At 37.7% G+C, this 19,889-nt stretch overlaps 1 protein-coding gene across 1 annotated transcript in view; it reads right to left on the bottom strand.

The window, feature by feature from the left end:
• Positions 1–15,441, bottom strand: part of VWF (von Willebrand factor) — a 146,943-nt gene extending 131,502 nt beyond the window's left edge. The window contains exons 1-5 of the mRNA XM_035315439.1: positions 15,324–15,441; positions 13,778–13,832; positions 13,058–13,216; positions 11,296–11,398; positions 10,980–11,188 (exon numbers count right to left, since the gene is read on the bottom strand). Coding sequence (XP_035171330.1) covers positions 10,980–11,188; positions 11,296–11,398; positions 13,058–13,216; positions 13,778–13,832; positions 15,324–15,398 — 601 coding nt within the window. The 5' untranslated portion in view covers positions 15,399–15,441. The remainder of the gene's footprint in view (positions 1–10,979; positions 11,189–11,295; positions 11,399–13,057; positions 13,217–13,777; positions 13,833–15,323) is intronic.
• Between the last annotated feature and the right edge of the window lie 4,448 nt (positions 15,442–19,889).

Raw genomic sequence — 19,889 nt, 5'->3', positions numbered from 1 at the left:
CGGCAGAAAGCTGCTCTCCCAGAGTAATGGAAATATTAGCATTCCTGATCACATCTAACCTTCATTTTCTCATTCTGTCTGAAACTACATCTTATTTAAAAGAAACTTAACATATGCCATAATGCTTGGGCCCAGTGTAACTTGTCCTGAAACATGCTCCTCCATGTTACAAGCAGATCTTGTGCCAGACTTGTCTAGATTTGCACATATTTTGCATAAAAGAAGAACCAAAGCAGTTAATCTGTATATCTGTTGCTTCCTAGGAAATGCAAGCCCCATCTCTTGCTCCATCCTTTTGAGGAGGGGATCCTTCTAGAAAGGGAATGTTTCTACATTTTGTCTCCCATTATTTTGGCCTGCCTGATTGCAGGACTACTTCCATTTCCTTTGATAGGTACCTGTTACAAGATAGTTAATTTTGTGATTCTCAGTTCTGCAACTTTCCTTTTTAAACTCATATTGTCTTGCATGCAAGAAAAACAGTTGACACTGTTAATTCATTTCCAAGACCTTATGCAGAAAATATCTTGAAATATGACCCCCCTCATTACCCAGAAAACAAGTGAAATGGTTCAAAAACATAATATTTTTTTTAAATATATGTTACATAGTGTTATATATAGATATATACATATGATCAAAATGTCATTGAGCAATGAGAACAATTGAGAATATACAGATCACTAAGACTGTTCCTAATCTAATTGATAGTCATGAAAACTACACAGAGAATGCAAAGGGGGGTGTAATAAAGTCAGAAGACTTGACTTTTCTTTCTCTCTCTCTCTTTTTTTTTTTTTTTTTTTTTTTTTAACTAGAAACCAGGAGCTCATAAATGTAACATAGGTTAGGCACACAGCAGATGTTAATGGAGGAAGACAGAAAATGATGACAAGTGAGAGGTGGTAAAAACCATGACATTTTTATTTACACAGACAGAACTGAACACAGAAAAAGAAGAAAAAAAGAGCAAGAAGAAAAATGGAACCCTTTGGTTTACCACAAATTGCAAAGATTAGAGTAAGGATGAGAGTTAGTCTGATGAAAAGTACAGCACTACAGTCAATACATCTCCTTATATTTTCAATAATACAGTTTTACAGTAAATATTAAATAGTAAGAGATGCTCTGAAGTAGTGTTCTTCTGTCTCTGAAGGCATGTTGATATTGAGTTTTCCAACAGCAGGTACCACAAGATCCCCATTCCCCCACAACCTAAGATTCGAAGGTTAGGACAACTGTTGACCCTGAAATGCTGTTCACCTATTTATTTTTTCTATGGTGCTTGGAGTTACACCTCTTACGTACTTCTTTTAGGCAGCAATTGTTATTACACCATTTTAATCCTTTTACTGTAATCTGATTAATACTTTAAAGTAAAATTGTTTAAAAATAAATAAATCATTTAAAACCTTTTTTTTTCCCCCCTTTGGACCCTGCTCTTCAAACTTCTTGTTGCCAGTGCCTGTCTGAATATTAGCAGACTAGTCCACAGGAGTAAGGGACTTGCCAACAGCTTGCCAGAGCAGTTTTTCCTCCTTGTAAAGTACTTGGGCCCTCAAATTAAGCTACAAACTGTTCTAGGACAGGCAATTCATGATGGATTTGGGTTTGCTCAACAGCTCAAGATCTTGCCCCAGGTGAGCCTCTTCAACATATGATAGTAAAAAACTAGGCTAGTAATGAATAAAGAGAGATCATTCAACAGTTCATTTTTCTTGTAATTGGCCCTATCTAGAATTAAGTGACCTATGGCAACAGATATCCCACATGATATCCTTTTCTCTAAATTTGAGAGTCATGGATTTGACAGATGGACCACTCATTGGGTAAGGAAGTAGCTGGATGGTTATACTCAAAGTGTTGTGGTCAACAGCTCAATGCTCAAGTGGAAATCAATAACAAGTGGTGTTCCTCAGGGGTCAGTACTGGGACCAGCACTATTTAACATCTTTGTCTGTGAGATGGACAGTGAAATTGATTGCACCCTCAGCCACTCTGCCAATGACACCAACCTGTGTGGTGCGGCCAGCGTGCTGGAGGGAAGGGATGCCATCCAAAGTGACCTGGACAGGCTTGAGAGTTAGGCCTGTGAGAACTTCATGAAGCCAACGTAGGCCAACAAGGCCTATGGCAACAAGGCAATGGCCGTAGGCAACAAGGCCAACGGCAAGGTCCTGCACCTGGGACAGGGTAATCCCAAGGACAAATATAGGCTGGGCAAAGAATGGATTAAGAGCAGCCCTGAGAAGAATGACTTGTAGGTTTTTGTTGATGAAATGCTCAACATGAGCTGGTAATGTGCACTTTCAGCCCAGAAAGCCAGTTTATCCTGGGCTGCATCAAATGAGGAGTGGCCTGCAGGTTGGGTGATTCTCACTTCTACTCTGCTCTTGTTAGACACCACCTGGTGTACTGCATTCAGCTCTGAGGCCTCCAGCATAAGAAGGACATGAACCTATTAGAACAAGTCGAGAAGAAGACCATGAATATGATTAAAGGGCTGGAGCACCTCTCCTGATAAGACAGGCTGAGGGAGTTGGGGTTGTTCATCCTGGAGAAGAGAAGGCTCTGGGGACACCTTCTAGTGGCCTTACAGTGTCTAAAGGGGGCCTACAGGAGGACTGGGGAGGGACTCTTTGTCAGGGAATGTAGTGATAGAACAAGTAGCACTAGTTTTAACTACAGAAGGATAGATTTAGATTAGACATTAGCAATAAATTCTTTACTCAGAGAGTGGTGAGCACTGGCACGGGTTGCCCAGAGAAGCTGTGGATGCTCCATCCCTGCAAGTGTTCAAGGCCGGGTTGGATGGGGCTTTGAGTAACCTGGTCTAGTGGAAGGTGTCCCTGCCCAAGGCAGGTGGGTTGGAATTATATGATCCTTAAGGTCCCTTCCAGTCCAAGCCATTCTATGATTTTATGATAAAGGTTTATATAGTCATTCAACTTTAAAATGAGAGTGTTACGTGCATGTTTGCCAGCCTGCTTTTCCCTGGAAACTTTGTACTCAACCATTAAGTAACACAGTCACTAAAGATACTACCTATTTTACTGAATATCCTTACTTATTACTTCCAATAATACGGCGTAGGTAGAACCTGTATTTGAAGAGTACTTGCATTTTCATTGAACTAGCAGTTTTACAAATACACAGTAAGATTTAATCCTAGAAAGGTGAAAAGAAAGCAGGAAGGAAAATGGAATAAAGGAGAGAGACTCCTGAAAAGTAAGTACTGCTCAACCTAGTTTGCTAAGCATGTAGTGACAGGCTTCCTACTTACAAGGTTTGCTTCTCAACCTCAAATCCATTAGTCTCAGTTCTTACTGGAAGAAAGATGAAGGACTTTGTGTGGAATCCCATCAACAGATATGTATAGCAGACCATGCCCACTCTGTTAATAACTAACATCATAACTGTATCAGAAAATATAAATAAAATTTATATTTACATTTTACAATACAAATTTCTTACTAGAATATCCACTAAGCCACAAGCACTCCAATTTTCTCACCAGCTTGAGAGAGCTACTCTCTTTAAGAGGATCTTTCATTCAAAAATTGTTGTCCAGTCCCCAGGGAGAAGCAGGGAGAAAATGCTTTCCAAATACAAACAAAAGCATTGCCTTCCTCACCAAAATTATAATCTAACTGGGTAAGTAATGTCTGATTGACCTGAAAGAAAGAGCTCTAAGTATATCTATTCATATAAATGCAATTTTATCCACATATAACACATGGATGAAAATGTATATCCATTTTTCTCAGAGTAGCAACTAGAAATGGAAGTTTCACTGAACATCACAAGAACTTTAAGCTGAAGCTATGAAGTGACTCTGTGGCAACTGACTTACTGAACAAATTTGGGTCATGGAATTAAACTATTTCAGCAGAAGGTTTCTTTGGAAAGGACTCTTCAAACCATACATGTTACATGCCCTAACAATTAGTGTGGTAATTCTCTATATTATGAGGCTTCAGGAAGAAAAGTGGGGAGGGAGAACTGTCCCCAGTGTGTCTGAGTGCAATGGGCAGAGGGAATAGCAGTTTCCCACCACTGCTGATGTCTTTCACCTGAAACTTATGCTTTGTTCTGCTGAAGGGCATGAGGGTGTAGGAAAGGAAAGACAATGAAGGGGACAACACCCTAAACAGCCTAAAACCCCTGTTAATTTCATAAGTGCACAAGTGATAGTATTAACAGCAGTCAGGCAGTTCAGCTGCCTGCTCTGTCACTATGCATCCATCATACAGCACAGCTACCATCCTTTCTGCAGAGGCTGCCTTTCCCTCTTTGATGATGAACGATGTGACCTTTTTCTTTTAAAGGGCCTTTTAGCTTAGCTGTGTAGTCTTCCCCTCAGTTAACAAGAGGCTCTTAGTTTGATTTCAGCCTGTTCTGATTCTTGATTGATTCCTCACACAATATCTCAGATGCAAACTTTTTGCATGTCTCTCTCTGCCCTGCTCTCTTTGCTTGTTCCCATCCTTCCTCTGAGCATTTATTAGGAGTTGGACTTGATGATCCTTATGGGTCCCTTCCAACTCGGGATTTCTATGATTCTATGATTTATTACACACATTCTCTTCATCTGGTAGGCTCAGAGTTTTGTTTTGCTTCTGTTCCTTTCATGTTCAATTTTCTTTCTTTCTGTAAATAGACAAGTTCCTGGAAAAACAAAGCCTAACTAGGAGTCATCAGAGCCCTACACCCAGAAACTCTCTATGCGGCCTGGGTATGGTTTTTCTAAGGCATTTGTTTTGCCTACATTTTAAAAGAAGTTTGTTTAAGGAAAAAAAAAAAAAAAAAGGAAAGAAAAAAAAAATAAAAAAAAAGAAAGAAAAAAAAGAAAAGGGAAGAAGAATAAAAGGATGGTGTCACAAAATGTAATGAAAACGAAGTTGGATCAAAACCCAAGTACTTCAAGAACTAGTGTCTGGTGTGTGGACTGATACCAGCATGAGAACCTGTGGCTCACCAGCTGAGAACCCAAGGCAACTAGTTAGTGTGCAGTCTCTTTGAACTGAACAAAATGAGTTCAGGCAGTAGCTGTTAAAGCACAACCCAGATCTCACCTTCCTTGCATGTCCCAGAAGTGTCCCACACTTTGATAACCCTGCTAACATGACCCAGGAGAGAGACATGTGCCAACCACCACAGCAGCAGTCAGGTCAACCAGAGGCTGGTCACAGATGCTCAGTTTATTGGATTAGCAAACTAATTGCTGCCCTTATGTCTCTGTCTCTTTGGAGAAGAAAAGCGAACAAACACACACACACACACACACACACACACACACACACCCTAAAACAAATAAAACAAACAAAACAAAACAAACAAAAATTAAAAATAAAAAAAAAATAAAAAAAAAGCCAGCTCCAAAACTCCATAGCCCAGTGATTAAGACACACTCCTCACAACAAAAACACCTAACTTTGAATCGCAACTCTAAACAAAGCAGAGGGGGTTATGAATACTGGTTTCTGTTACCTCAGATAAATGCCATATAATAAGCAGGGTTACTGTGCAAGCATTCTGTGCAAAAGAAGATTGAGAGGGGATCTTATCAATGTTTATAAATAACTTAAGTATGGGAGACCTCTTTTCAGTGGTTTCTGGGGACAGGACAAGGGGCAATGGCCACAAAATGGATCACAGGAAGTTCCGCACCAACATGAGAAAGAACTTCTTCATGGTAAGGGTGACGGAGCACTGGAACAGGCTGCCCAGGGAGGTTGTACAGTCTTCTTCTCTAGAGATATTCAGGACCTGTCTGGATGCCTACGTGGGCAACCTGTTCTAGGGAACCTGCTTTGGCAGGGGGGTTGGACCGGATGATCGCTTAAGGTCCCTTCCAGCCCCTACAATTCTGTGATTCTGTGATTCTTCCTTCACCTGTTCTGCTTGCAAATGACAGCTTAATTCCTTTGTGAATCTATCCCTCTTGCTTTTAAATTAAAATGCAAGAAATAAAATGATTTTATTTGCTTAGGTCAAGCAAAAGGTTTAAAATTGCCTAAAATCAACTTACCTCTATCTTTTAAAATGTCAAGATCCCAAACTACTATTTTTAACCACAAAGTTTTACTTATATTTACATGTATATATATATATATAATTATAAAATCTGCACCAACATCACTACAGATTTGGAATATGCTTTATAAGCAGAGGTACTAAGAATATACAAGGTACTGCACGCAGGGAAGTTGCATATTTATTCATGTGTGTTTATGCTACTGCAGAACAGAAAACTACCTGAAACATCAGATTTTTCCTGTCTGCTTCAAACTATTTAACCTATATTTACTCTCCAGAAGCATCACATATTCTGTATTTCAGCAGCAGAAAAGTCTGGAATGTCTTGCCTAACAATTTCAGACTCAATTGGAGCAGGCTCAGAATATCAAACTTGCATCCAGCATTAGCTATGGATGTTGTTTTATCATTAATGTCTTTGTGATTTGGAGGTGGATTTCCAGAAACATGCTTCCTGTCAGTGCCTAAAGAAGTGTAATAGATGGATTTATTTCTGTTGTTGTTTGCTTTTTTGTTGTTGTTGTTTTTGTTTTTCCATAATACTAAGAGTGTGTTACATGCACAAATGATGAAATGATAGATCCCACTGTTGGACTCAAATGAGGTGCTATGCACAAATAAAGTTTAATCATGACCTATCATGCTATCACAACAATACCACTGTAAGACTCTTATCTCAATAAGAGTACTTGGCAAAGACTGAGGCCACAGGCATTAAAAAAACAAACAAACAAACAAACAAAAAAAAAAAAAAAACTGTGAGTTTGAACCACAGCCTCTCTCACTAGAAAGAAATTGTCTTACATTTGTTGCAAAGCATGCCCACAAATATACTGAGCAAGAACATGACTACAGATACACTGCAAGGTCTGTTGGTCATTTACTCACGTGAAAATGACCTGATGAAATTTCAGGATCAACTTTTGTCTGTGTCAAATTTCCTCAGTAGTATTATGTAAGTTATCTCTTCTAGTCACTGCTTTAGATCCCCAATTGTAAAATGCTCCTGTCAGTGATCTTGTGACACTCAAATGCCATGGCTTGAAGGCTTCCAAACAGATATCTGAGCATCTAAAACGGACTCAACTTCATAATTCTGATATAAGCAAAATTGGCAACCGGCAACCACATAGAAGTACACAATCACATCAGAAAAAAATAAGTTTTTTTAATTACTAAGTCTTGGAAGTATTCGCAGGATGGTTATAAAGGAACAGAGCTTAGCTGGCAGGAAAAGTAGAGGAGAAATTAGTTCCTTCATTAGGATCTAGAGTGAAAAAAATAATGAATGAATGAAAGAAAGAAGGAAAAGAAAGAGAAAGAATGAGAGGAAGAAAGAGAGAAAGAAAGAGAGAAAGAAAGACTGGAAATCTCACAAGAATTTTCCTTTGATATTTTAGTTACTCTTGAAGTGTGAGAACAAAGTCCCAAGGGGCAGATGGCTTTTTTCTACTTCCATACCCAATAGACAAGCAACCACATACAATACAACCTTATTTGTAAATCTCAACAGGACATGAGTACTTCTCCACAGGATGAACTAGTTTAGTTACTACCAAAATCAATGTAAACAACTCAGCAGTGCATCCTGTGTCTGAATGAGAGTCTGTGTCTACAGTTATGAAACGTGCTGTATACACTTTTTCTTGAGCTTCAACAGTTACTGCGAAAAGCCACTACCTTCAAAATTGGTAAGCTGGGTTTTACCAATACAATGTTAATTTGTTAGAGTATCATAGCTTGAGTCACATCACTGAGACCTCCAGGAGCTCATTAAGAGAGCATCAAAGCTATATAGAAAAGTGATGTGTATTATCTTCTAATCAGACTATCAGTTCTCAGCTTCCATACCAAAACACATTGAAAGTGCCAAGACAATAGCACATAATTAGTGAGATTATATAACATGAGTATAAATATATCAACAGAACAGAAAAATAATCACACAGTCATCACTAAGTTTAAATGGACTTTCCTTCATGTCACCTTTCTTTACTTTCAGTATATGGTAATGTCCAAAAATACAATTTCCCTCTTATTTCACCACCACCTCAACACAATCCAAATATAAATTAACAAAATTCTACATCATAATCCACTTTGATGGGAGCAAGCCATGTAAAACCAAACTAATTATTTTCCTGAGCAAAAGTGGCCAGTGTTGTTAAATTAGAGGGTCTATTTGTATCTAAAATATGGTAATTCTGTGTTCTCATTTGTGTTCAACATAAGCATTGTCATTTTGTTTAAACTGTGACAAAAACTGTCACAGGAAGGACAGAGCTTATGGTTTAGATTCTGTCCGTGATTCTGACTTTAGCACAAATTTGGGATGTGGTTGTCTGTTGCCACAAACAATCCTTAGGAATGGGTCATCAAATCACACAAGTTCTGTCCTGTGCAGGCAAATGCAGAAATGGTATAAAGCTACTGCATTAGCTTTTAAACTGTGTGATCTACACTCTGTGAGAGACAGAAAAAACATTTCAGCTTCAGTCCTCTCTCCACCACACCCATAATCAGCAGCTCTTACAAGCTCCCCTCCTACCAGGCAAGAACTATTAGCCAACAGCTAGCTTTCATTTAAGCTGAAATGGTCATCAGTTTGAAGGCTAGGATATCTTGAGTTGCTTGCCCAGCTAAAAAACCTTCAGGATGGTTTTTAATACACCTCAGCTATCCAGCAAGCTGTAGCCTAAATACCCAATCCATAACACCTACCATCTCTCTTCCTTTATTTCTGACATACAGATCTGCATAGTGCTCCCCAGTGGTTTCCCAGATGACATCCTGTAATCTTCACGTTAGTCTTTCCTTTGTGCATTACACTTACAATACATTTTATTCTGGGGCTCACATATATTACTGTATTTATTGTCAATATAAATCCCATGCAGAAATACATTTAATGTATTGGAATTCAGGGCCCAATCTGATATATGCCCAGCTTTTAACAGGAAGCTATGGACACATTGAAATGGCCAGGTTCAGTCTGCAGACAACCTTAAGACAACGCTTCTGTGCCCTCCGTTCATTAAGTCATTACATCAGTCTCACATCCTGGGTTGGGTTGACCTTTACAAAAACTAATCAAGCTAAAAGAGGAGCAAATAAAAACTGCATTGGGAAAAAAAAAAAAAAAAAAAAAAAAAAAAAAGTAAACTGTTATATATGTTACCAATACTCCTTCTAGATACTTTTTTAGAGTTTATCTCTCCCAGCTGTTTGGGTTGCCCCTCATCTGGAAGTTAGCTTCAGCAGCTTAAAAAATGACTGAATTAATAAAAAGCTGATTTTACTTGGAGCCTATTAAGAGGAGCTCATATCAGCCACCCTGCCAGCAGAGCTGCCAAGGAAGTAAACAATGCGTGGGAGTGGTGATGTCTCTCACTGATACAACAAATTCAACCATAATCAATTTTAATTCCTTCTAGATCAGCTAAAATGAAAGGTCTATTGTATCAGAGTGAAAAACTGTCAGATTTGCTGAGATATAAGTCTATTCTTCAGGTTAAAAATCACAGATTTGTGTGTCCACACATTACAGAAGTCAGGGTCTTCATGCAATAAGAGCTATTCATGTTCTTATTGTCCTCTCTATTTTTCATCTCTTCCAACAAGTAACCCTGCCATGTACTTCATTATGTTCAGAAATCTGCAGTTGGGAAAACACTGTTTTTATAAAAGGGAGGATAAATCTTCAGGCATGTTAAATAAATACAGCAAGAAACATTTAAACAAGAGCAGCAGTCGGGAGTATCATATATCTGAACAGTCCAGTCTCCTTTGCTGCTTTTGCTGTTTATAGTAGCCTCACCCCCTCTATATTGTCTCAAGAAAAAGAAGTGAATTTCATATATCAACACATTCAGACATTGAAGTTTCCAAGTCCTGCCAAGCAATTCTGTAAGATGAGTTTGTTTCTTTTTATTTACGGTGCTGAAGGGCTGATCAATCATTTTAAGATACTTTGAAATCAGTTCTTTTTGTATGTTGAAGCCATGCTTATGAACCCGAAGTGTCAGTAATGCACACCCCTGGAGCAGTGCCAGGTTCTTCTCCAAGTTACTTTGTCTCTCTCTGTTTTCTGTATCTTTTATTTTTAATAAATACTATACATTATCAATTTAACATGTTAATGAATTAACTTATTTTACTCTCAACCTTTTCTCTTCAAGTGATTGATAAGAATTGAAAGACACTATGAAATAGTATGAATTGAGATTGGTCCCTCAAAGTTACATTCAGGGCTTTTCCAAAACCCTTAGTGTTCACTCACGACAGGCTTTGCATAAATGTGCAGAAAGCAGCAAAAGCAATCTTGTCTCTCCCTCTTGCTAGGAGTTGCTGTGGTATAAGGTGCACCTCCAACACAACAACCCATCTGAGCAGAGAAATGTCATTGAAGCGTAACCACTTTATAGGACAGCATCCTGTGCCAAATCCATTTTTAAATTTGCCAGCAGCTATCCCCTGGATTTCATATTCGGCTATTGAAACAATCTCTATTCTTTCTCTCATTTGCTTAACTCACTAATAAATCAGAAGTTGAATCGATAGGTATTATTTATATATATATATATATATATATATTTTTTTTTTTTTTCTGGGTCTTTTCCTAGTTGGCTCCCCACCACCACCACCAAATTACACATGATTTAGCCCATAGCTTCATCTTTGTAAAAACCTTGAAAGTTGAAATACAAGGGTTACATTCATAGCTCTGAGTTTTTTCTCAGCCATGAGATGACAACAATTCCCTTTAAGAGGAAGGGAAGATGAAACAACTTGGACAGTTTTTCAGCTTGTCAAGATGAGGTACCTGACAGGTTTTGTGGAAACATTTTGCAGGATCAGCAAAATCATAATTGAATGACCCATGATGTTAGGTGTACAGAGAGTAAGTACATCACAACACAAGCAGTTAGTCTTAGTCTTACCTTCCTGAGTTCTGAAGTCATCTTCAGCAAATTTATTAAAGTTGCCACACAGCCCACAGGTCTTATTATAGTACTTTTCTTGAAGGAATATCTGAATATTCCCATTGATATCAATCTTCACAACAAAGCCATGCTCATCACTGGATATTTTATAATAACCTGCCTCCTTCTCTATAAATAAGCCATTGGAGGCAAAAGGTATGGAAACCCTGTGAAGAAAAATAATAATTTCTCAGAATATGACATACAAAGCACATTTTTTTAATTTTTATTTTTTATTTTTGTAATGCTGGAGTACTTGCTGTTCCAACAGTACCTTTTGTCTTCCTGTGTCACACTTCCATTTAAAGAGAAGTGAACATTGAAATATTCTCCAAGATACACAGAGAAACCAATTTTCTCCCCATTCTGGTAGTCACCTGAAAAGATGGGACATAAACAAACATTGTTAGCTCTGGGACTGAGGAGGATAACTTGTAAGAACACATTGCAGAGCTGGGAGCATACCTTCTAACATTTTCAAGGGCCACCTAAGCAACTATAGGACAAAACAGATAACGTAAAACAAAGAGAGAGTCCCAGGATGAGGGCTGGTATTGTTCACTATCAACTGCATGACCTGGGAACCAGCTGGTGATTTAGCTTTTCCCATTAGTGTCTCTAGTCCATGAATTCTTCATCCTACCTTGCACACTGGAAGAGTTCCCAAGGAGATGTACCAACAATCTGCCCTGCTTCCTACTCTTTCTCTTCCTAGTTTCCTCCCCAGAACAACCCCATAGCTCAGAGCAAGAGAGGGTAGAATCTACTGAACTGAAGGAAGAACCGAGTCTGCATATCTTCCTTCTTGATAAGCCCTCTAACCACCTCAGCTAGTCTTTAAAGAGTGTGTGTCAATATTGACTATCCAACAAGGGGGGAGGGGGCAGGGGGCAACTCCTCAATTTTTCAAAAGGAGAAGCACAGATGATATGGAGACAATGCTATTATATTACAAGAGAGAAAAAAAAAAAGGGGCGGGAGGGGAATGACATAACTACACATAATCCTTTCCCTGCTTTTTTCCATTGTCTAGCTTTGACTTTACATTGGTTGCTTGCACAATGCATCACTTGTTCTGGAGTTCCTGCTCAGAGGTAGACAGCTCTGCCCAGACCAAAATGTTTTACTTAGCAATATGCATTGTACTTCACAGCCTGGTATCCAAAACCAAAATAAACCCATGTACATATGCTGAGATAGGAATCAAAAATAGACTATACTATACTTAGGTATCTAATATAGATATAATGCCTCTGCTCATGATTTTTAAGATTTAATTGTCCACATAAAATACTGCAAAGAATTCATACTTCACATATACTGGTCAGTTCTTCCACATACAAAAAAAAAAAATAAATAAACAAATAAATAAAACGGTGATAATTCACTTAAGTTTAGGAACAAAATTATTTAAATTTATATATGGTTCCTTTTCAGAGTGATGGGATGAGTTTACTCCAATTTACTTACAGTTAGTACAATGTCAGCTTAAACTAAAATTAATAGAGAACAATTCTTAGTGAATTTAAAAATACCTACCAAAAGAGTTTGGTGTGAATGAAATTTAGGGTTTTGGTTCTCTTATCATCTGACATGTCCCTAAGAATAACATTGCTAATTCAAACACTTTTTGTCCTGCAAGATGGGATTTATTTTTTTTTCATATGGGGATTTAGCATGTAGGTAAAATCAGTTTTACAGGGTCATGTGGCTCCTATTCCTGTACTCAGCTTTAACAATCACACCCATCTAACAAATATAAAAATTAAAAAGGTCTCACTTTAGAAGAAACAATAAGAAAATCTCTGTTTCTTTACGGCTTAGTTAGCATGAGCTATATTACTAAAGAATAACAAGCCAAAGTGACGGAATTTCCTCAGAAGTAATCCTACTCTCAGAAGAAAACCTAAGAACATTTTATGCAATGGTTTATCCTAACAACAAAGGACAACAATATTCTTCCCAGCATAACGCCATGTCACATATCTACAACATTTTTCATTTGACACTACTTTTAAGTAGTAGCTCAAACTCACCTAAGATTGTGAAGGAGTGCTTATGACAGTCCCCAGCAAGGAGGTAGCTGCAATCCCCAGCAAAATTGTAGAAAGAATCATCAAAAGTTTTGATATGATCATTCCCAAAAAGGCTGCAACGGGAAACTGGTGACTCCTGAAGCAAAGAACCTGGTGATCCTGAATATTGAAACACAATGTTACTTGCAATGTAAAACAATCATTTTGTAGTTTAGGAATTTATCTGCTGGATATTTTTTACCACTGAACATCACCTGTCCTGGGCCTTTAGCTCTGTTTTCTAAGTACACTGTATATCTGGCATGACAGTCCATAGGATCAAGTAGATTTTTTTGTATTGTACACATTACTGAAAAGGTTTTTTATCTTTATTTCTACTGACCTAAACCCTACAAGGCTAATTTCAGTGCTTTAAGGAATGCCATACATTCATATATTTATGCCTGCTTGCAATCCCATCAAAAACAATAGGATAATAGTACTTCAGGCATACTTTTGGCAGACATCACTGACTTCAGGGAGTCTTTGTGACTTAACATAGTGCTTATTGAAAGTTAAAGAAAGGAACAACTTTATTGATGTCTCCAGTATGAGGAGAATGTTGCCTATTCCAGGACTGCAGGATTAGGCGGCAAAAAGAAGGGGGAAAAAATCTCACAGAAGAAACAATGAAAATACATTTCTGTTTCAAGACATTAGGAAACAAACATGTTTTCCTACCTGTTATTACAGTGCCCAGTAGTAGATTTGTCAGCAGAATTGCCAAGAGGAGCATCTGTCAAAAATGAAGAGAGATGTTAGAATATTCTTAGTTTAGGGTGTTCAGTCTGTTTGACGACATCTCACCATTTTCTTTCCTTTTTTATATAGTTACTTTTTAGGTTCTACACCATTTCAGAAAGATGTAATCCATACAGACTTTCAGAGTAATTCAGTTATCCAGCCATGCCTTGAAAAGTAAGTGATCTAATTCTTTGTTCCCATTTTCTCTTCTCACTGCAAGGAAACATGGGCTACCTTCACAGGAAACGCAACCAAGCATACACATGTATTCTGATTTACCCAGGTTAATACACTGCACACACAAAACTCTTTGATACGCTGTGTTGTTTATCAGACAACCCAACACAAAGAAGCAAGCCATTCAAACTGGATCTGCCAACCCAGGAGAAGTCACCTCTGTTGCATAAGATTTGCATCTTGCCCAACACCATCAAAGGGAAAGAATATAACAGTTCAACACCAACCAACAGGTGTGGCTGGCAGACCATTATAATCACATGGTACTCTACTGATTTCTGGGTGATAATATACTCAAGATAAGGGGTGAGAAGTAAAGGGAGGAAATGGTGCAAAGATTAGAAACAGTGAAAACTTCCATTCACCAAAATCAGTTTTACTGTTGCCTCCTACTTTCTACAATCACAGTGTTGACTTTTGTTGCCCATATATCTATAAACTACCTCCTGTAATGTCAGGCCTCTAAAAATAATAATATGAGTGCTATGCAGATGGTGAACTACAGATGTGTTCTGTGGAAAGACATTTAGCAACCAATGGATGAAAGCTTCATGGAGCTCTATCTAGGTGAGTTAATTTCAGTGATCATGTTTAAGCCACCAGAGAGGCTTAAATATACCATACTTAATATATTAATGCCAGGAGATCAGACACACCTTTTCTTAAAAGAGCTCTCCAATTAAATACTTAAATACATTACAAAGAACCAAATCCTGATTTCACCTTACAGGCACACACTTACTAATATCAGTTATGTAGGTCCAACTCATAGGCATGTAAATAGAAGTTTTACCTTATTTGCAAAAAAAAAAAAAAAAAAAATCTATTATAAAAGCTGGTCAAATAATGCTGCAAATTCCAATCTGACATAAGGCTGTTAATTCTGCAGGATAGCTAAGAACTGGCAACTGCATGGGAATGTGACTACAAAACAGTGGTAAAAAATAGACATTATTCTCAGATTAAACACTTGGTGGTGTATTTTTAGTGCATGTACTGTTTTTTGTGACCAAATCTGATACTGCTTTTGTTTGTTAATCTCTCAATTTTATAAAGCATGCAAAGATATAAAAACCCTCTCTTCAGCCCATTTCAATCTCCCAGTCTGTTTTAAGCTGCTCACTTGAAGTTTCCCCCAGTTCGAATAGAGCAGGTGCCACTAACAAATCAGGATAAAATCAGTAATGTCTTCCAGTTTATAACCCTCCATAATTTTTATCACCAACATAATTAGAAAGTAATGTACCTTCTTCTGTGTGAGACTCCTCTTGCACATGTAAAAGAAGCTCCTCCAGTTTCCACCTTTATTCCACACCACCATTGTTCCCTCAAGAGAGGGGACTGGAATGGCTTTGGTCTGAAATTTCTTGTTTTTGTACAAGCCAGGAACTCTTGCTCATTTAAAAGGAAAGATAAAGACCAAACGTCACATCCTCCTGATTCTCAAAACAATAGTTTAAATTTCTGTGGTGTAAATCAATGGCCTTAATTGTCAGACAGTTACAATGAGGGGAAGTAGTATTAAAAACTTACATGAAAGATAATTCTTTGAAATAAATACTGCATGTGTATGTGTGACAAATCTCACTGGCTGAGCCAATAGCATACTTGCTTGAAAGACTATTGTTAAAGAGGAATAGTAGAATACTCCTTGTCTCAAAAACTAGAGCACATGTAATATTTTTTCCTGTGAACAACTGCTTTAAAGGTGAAAGGTAAAAGAAACAGAGCTAGTAATGCTTTTGTTCTACCATTAAAAATGCATATGAAACACACACAAATTTTGTCATATTCTGTGTGATCAACACATTCAGTCCTTGTATTTGTACTTATAGAGGTACCCTCTAGAACAATATGATAATCATGCACATATTGTTTACAGAGGTGAGCAAAAGTTTTGCGGGCATATGTACAGCACTGAGCAAGAAATGCAGAGCAGATGACACCATATTTTACTCTCGTTGTCCCACACATCATATTTTCAGTAGCTAATAGTAATACCAAAGGGGTTAGAAGGCAACACAGTTCCCTGTAAATCATATCCTGCCACTAGTTCACAGAATCAGGTCCTTACTTTAACCCCACAAAAACAATGCAAAACAATAAAAACACGTCTCCTGAGAGCCCCTAGCATGCAGGCAGTTCTGAGAATGATAGCTCCTGCACACACTTCTTAGAAAACCAATAGTGCAACACTTCCAATAAATAAATGAATAGAAAATAATTATATTATAATAATTTCTTCCTCCAGGCAATTTTCCTTATGGTTTCTAGAGGTGACTAGGCTGATCCTTGCATAATGGCAGTGGATTATTTTCAAGACAGTTTAGGTGGTGAGTCTGCTTAGGTTGAAGAGTGATCTTAGGTTGAAGAGTGAAGATCTTGATAGCCATACTTATTTTCTCTTGTGTGAACTATTGACATTTGGATGTCAAAGTGTCATAAAGCTGTGCTACAGAAACACATGACAGAAAGAAATAAAAGAAAGAAATACAAGATAAATTTTCACTTTCCATGTAAAAAGCAAGTGAAAAAGGTTTTTAAATGAATATTTCCTGTCAGGATCTTTCGCAATCAGGTGCTCCTGCCTTTTCTCCAGTAGCAATAAGGTTTGTCCCAGTTGCATTCATGGCAATGAAAGGCCAACACCTGACAGCATCAGGGGAGATCCTTGGGACCACCCAAGAAAATCTCCTATGGATACAGAAACTTTGCATCCACTGCAGTCATGGCCCTCACTGTGCTTCCAGAGACATCCCTCTAGTGTGGGTTCCTAGCAATTTCTACTGTTTCAATATAGTACCAGGAAAGAACAATAAATATTCCTCTGGCTTCTGCCCAAAATGTTCCTCTAAACTTCCATAGGAGAAAAATCTATAAGAAAAATATGCAAGCTGAGGCTTTAAAAAAATAAAATACATCTCTGATATCTTTGTCAAATAAATGTACAGAAGCGTTAGTAGGCACAACAGCAAAATGCAGGAACCTTTTAATAGAAGAACCAGTAAGTACAGAGCCTCTAACCCTGCTGAAACTTGCAGGGACTTTACCCAATCTAAACCTGCTATGACTCCATGGAGGGAGCTAGAGACTCCTCATGAGAAACAGCATTGAGGGTTGAAGTTATAGCTGAAATACAGGCAGAAATGGTGCGAAAGTGAGCAGAGAGAACAGACAAGAAGCCTCTTGTTCTTCTCATCTTGCTTCTCCTTCTGGTTTTGGATGAAGACAGAGGAATAGCATTGACTGGGAATCATTCTTGGGTCCAGTTGGCAGCTCTCAGCAGGTCCTGGATACCTTTGAGATCCTGGGCATTAGTGATCTCAGAGAGATGTTCCCAAAACCTTTCACCAAGGGAGATGATTTCCAAGTCCTGCTATTATTCATGGTATGGGGAACAAGGTCTCCTGTCACCATAGTCTTCTGTCTTCTACTCAGGCTTAATCCTTCTAGTGTCTGGGCTCTGAATAAATTCCTTCATTTAAATTCCTATGCAAATTTAATAGGTATCTGATATTTTTTGAAAAAATTTTCAAAAAATTTTTGAAGGCTTTTTTATTTGTTTAGCACATGTATGATAGAGTTAGATTAAAATACCCCTTAAAAAAGGGACATCACGGTTTTTGTTGTGTAGTGATTTTTTTACCATTATTATAAAAAGGAGTCATCTCTTCAACAATACAGGATTGCTTAATTTATAACTGTGAAGGATGGCCAAGGTCTTCCTTTATTAGCTTTTGTGTGATTGCCTTCATATACTGACAAGCATTATCTGAAACACCAGCAAGAAAGTAAACCATAAGCATTATCTGAAAAACCAGCAAGAAAGTAAACCAAAAGTTGCCTTGAAGAGAAGCAGACTACATGCAGGCAGATTTCTGAACTTGAATGGAGCCTCAAAGTCGGAACGCCTTTTTGGAGCTTTTTTCTACAGCAGGGGGACATCTTGCAACTCCCACTGCCAACATTTAATAGATGGCTGAGATAAGCTAGACATCACAACACCTCCTAAGTGCCTTAGAGACCTCAGAGGACATAAGGAAGAAAATTAATTGGGCTAAACCCAAAGAACAAATTTCCTCTTTTTCCCCTCCTGGCTCAGTTTTCTTCCTCCTCCCCCCCCAAAAAAAGGAAATGGTAAAAAGCACATTTATTGTCTGACATTGCACATTGCTCTATTATGAGGTTTAGTAATGTTTGTGCAGTTCTGACATGTAATTTTACGAATAATACACCTGAGACACAGGAGGAAATATATAAAGTATAATACACAGTTGCTGGAAAGTCCCTTATAGTTTCTTTAAAGGAATAGGACTTCTGAGAAAAATTATAGATAACCCTTGTTTTGTTACACATGACCTAGTATTTGAACAAGTCCAATATTTACTTGGAATTATATAATAATACACACCAAGGCATTAAACAGCATACCACAGTTGTCACCAAGCTTGTTACACATGCAAATATGGAGGCAAAGTGTCTGTATGATGAGATCTGCACCAGAATGTAGGAACAGTGATGAAATATACAGGGCCCGAACAACAACAAAAATACCTTGATGTAGGCAAAATTGAAAACTAAAGTCTTGCAATAATGAATTTAGATTCTGCACTTAGGAACTGGCAAATTAGATTAGCTATGGAAGCAACACAGGATGTCACTTTAAGACCATCTAAAAGATACAAGCATCTGCTGTAAGAGGAATTCATCTTATTCAAGGAAAATACAAAAGTAATTCCAATTAGCTTCGGTAACAAAATTTTATTTGAAATTGTGTTTATAGAGAGGAACAATCCTATCTAGGATGTCAACACATAGATCAAATAGAGCCATCTAATCTGAAGATTTCAGGCTGATTTAACCCAGCTGTGAGCATGTTGAGTTGAAGTGCTCTATTCTGGACAAAGTTTGTTTCCGTAAACATCATTTCATCTGTGCAGACAAAGTCATTGATTGATTTTCTGAGGTCTAGAAGTGTCCTTAGCATTTTGAATAGACTCAAATCCCAAATGCTACACAAAAATCAAATGAAGGACAGTTTACATTAAAATGTAGTAGTTAGAATATAAGACATGCCTTGTCAGTTAACAGAAAGTTCTTAAGCAGAGACTTATAGGAAAGGAAGCCATGACGCTTCATTGCTCAGTAGTAGTCAAAAATGTGAAAGAATTACAGGAAAAAGGTAAGAAAAAACAAACAAACAAAAAAAAAAAACATTATTATGCGATCCAATAAATACAAAGTATATTTTCGTCTTGAATATTGTCTGTGCTCTTGGTCTATCTATCTCAAAAACAGTAGAATTCATAAGTATTTATTACTGTGACCATATCTGATATATTTTTTAAATTAACCTGTCACTTTTATAAATCAGGCAAAGATAAAATACAAGAGAGAAAAAACCTCTCTTCAGCCCCCTTCTATCTCCCAGTCTTCTCTAAGTATGGAAAAGAAAAGATAAAATGATGATTAGACATAGAGAGTGTTTGGTAGCAAGGGGTGAAAATATCCAATCTTATAAAATAAGAGAGAAAAATAGTATGAGGAACATCTGCCATATCACAAAAGGAACAGAGAAGGTAAGCAAGAAATAGGTATTCATCATTTCTTCCAGTACACAGGCTTGGGGTAGCCATTGAAATTCTCAAGGAGTTGCTTTCAAATAGGCAAAAGGATGGACTTCTTCCAGGCAGCACAGTATGAAGGCTTCAGCACATGTCACTGTGTCAAAAGCAAGTTAGACAAATTGATGAAGGGCTGGTCCACAGGCTAGTAAAAGGATGAATCAGACGCAGCTCTTGGCTTACCCTGT

The sequence above is a fragment of the Oxyura jamaicensis genome, chromosome 1, assembly GCF_011077185.1.
Source record: "Oxyura jamaicensis isolate SHBP4307 breed ruddy duck chromosome 1, BPBGC_Ojam_1.0, whole genome shotgun sequence".
In the NCBI taxonomy this organism is placed as follows: domain Eukaryota; kingdom Metazoa; phylum Chordata; class Aves; order Anseriformes; family Anatidae; genus Oxyura; species Oxyura jamaicensis.
Note: the sequence above shows the minus strand (reverse complement) of the source record. Positions and strands in the feature narration are given on the sequence as shown.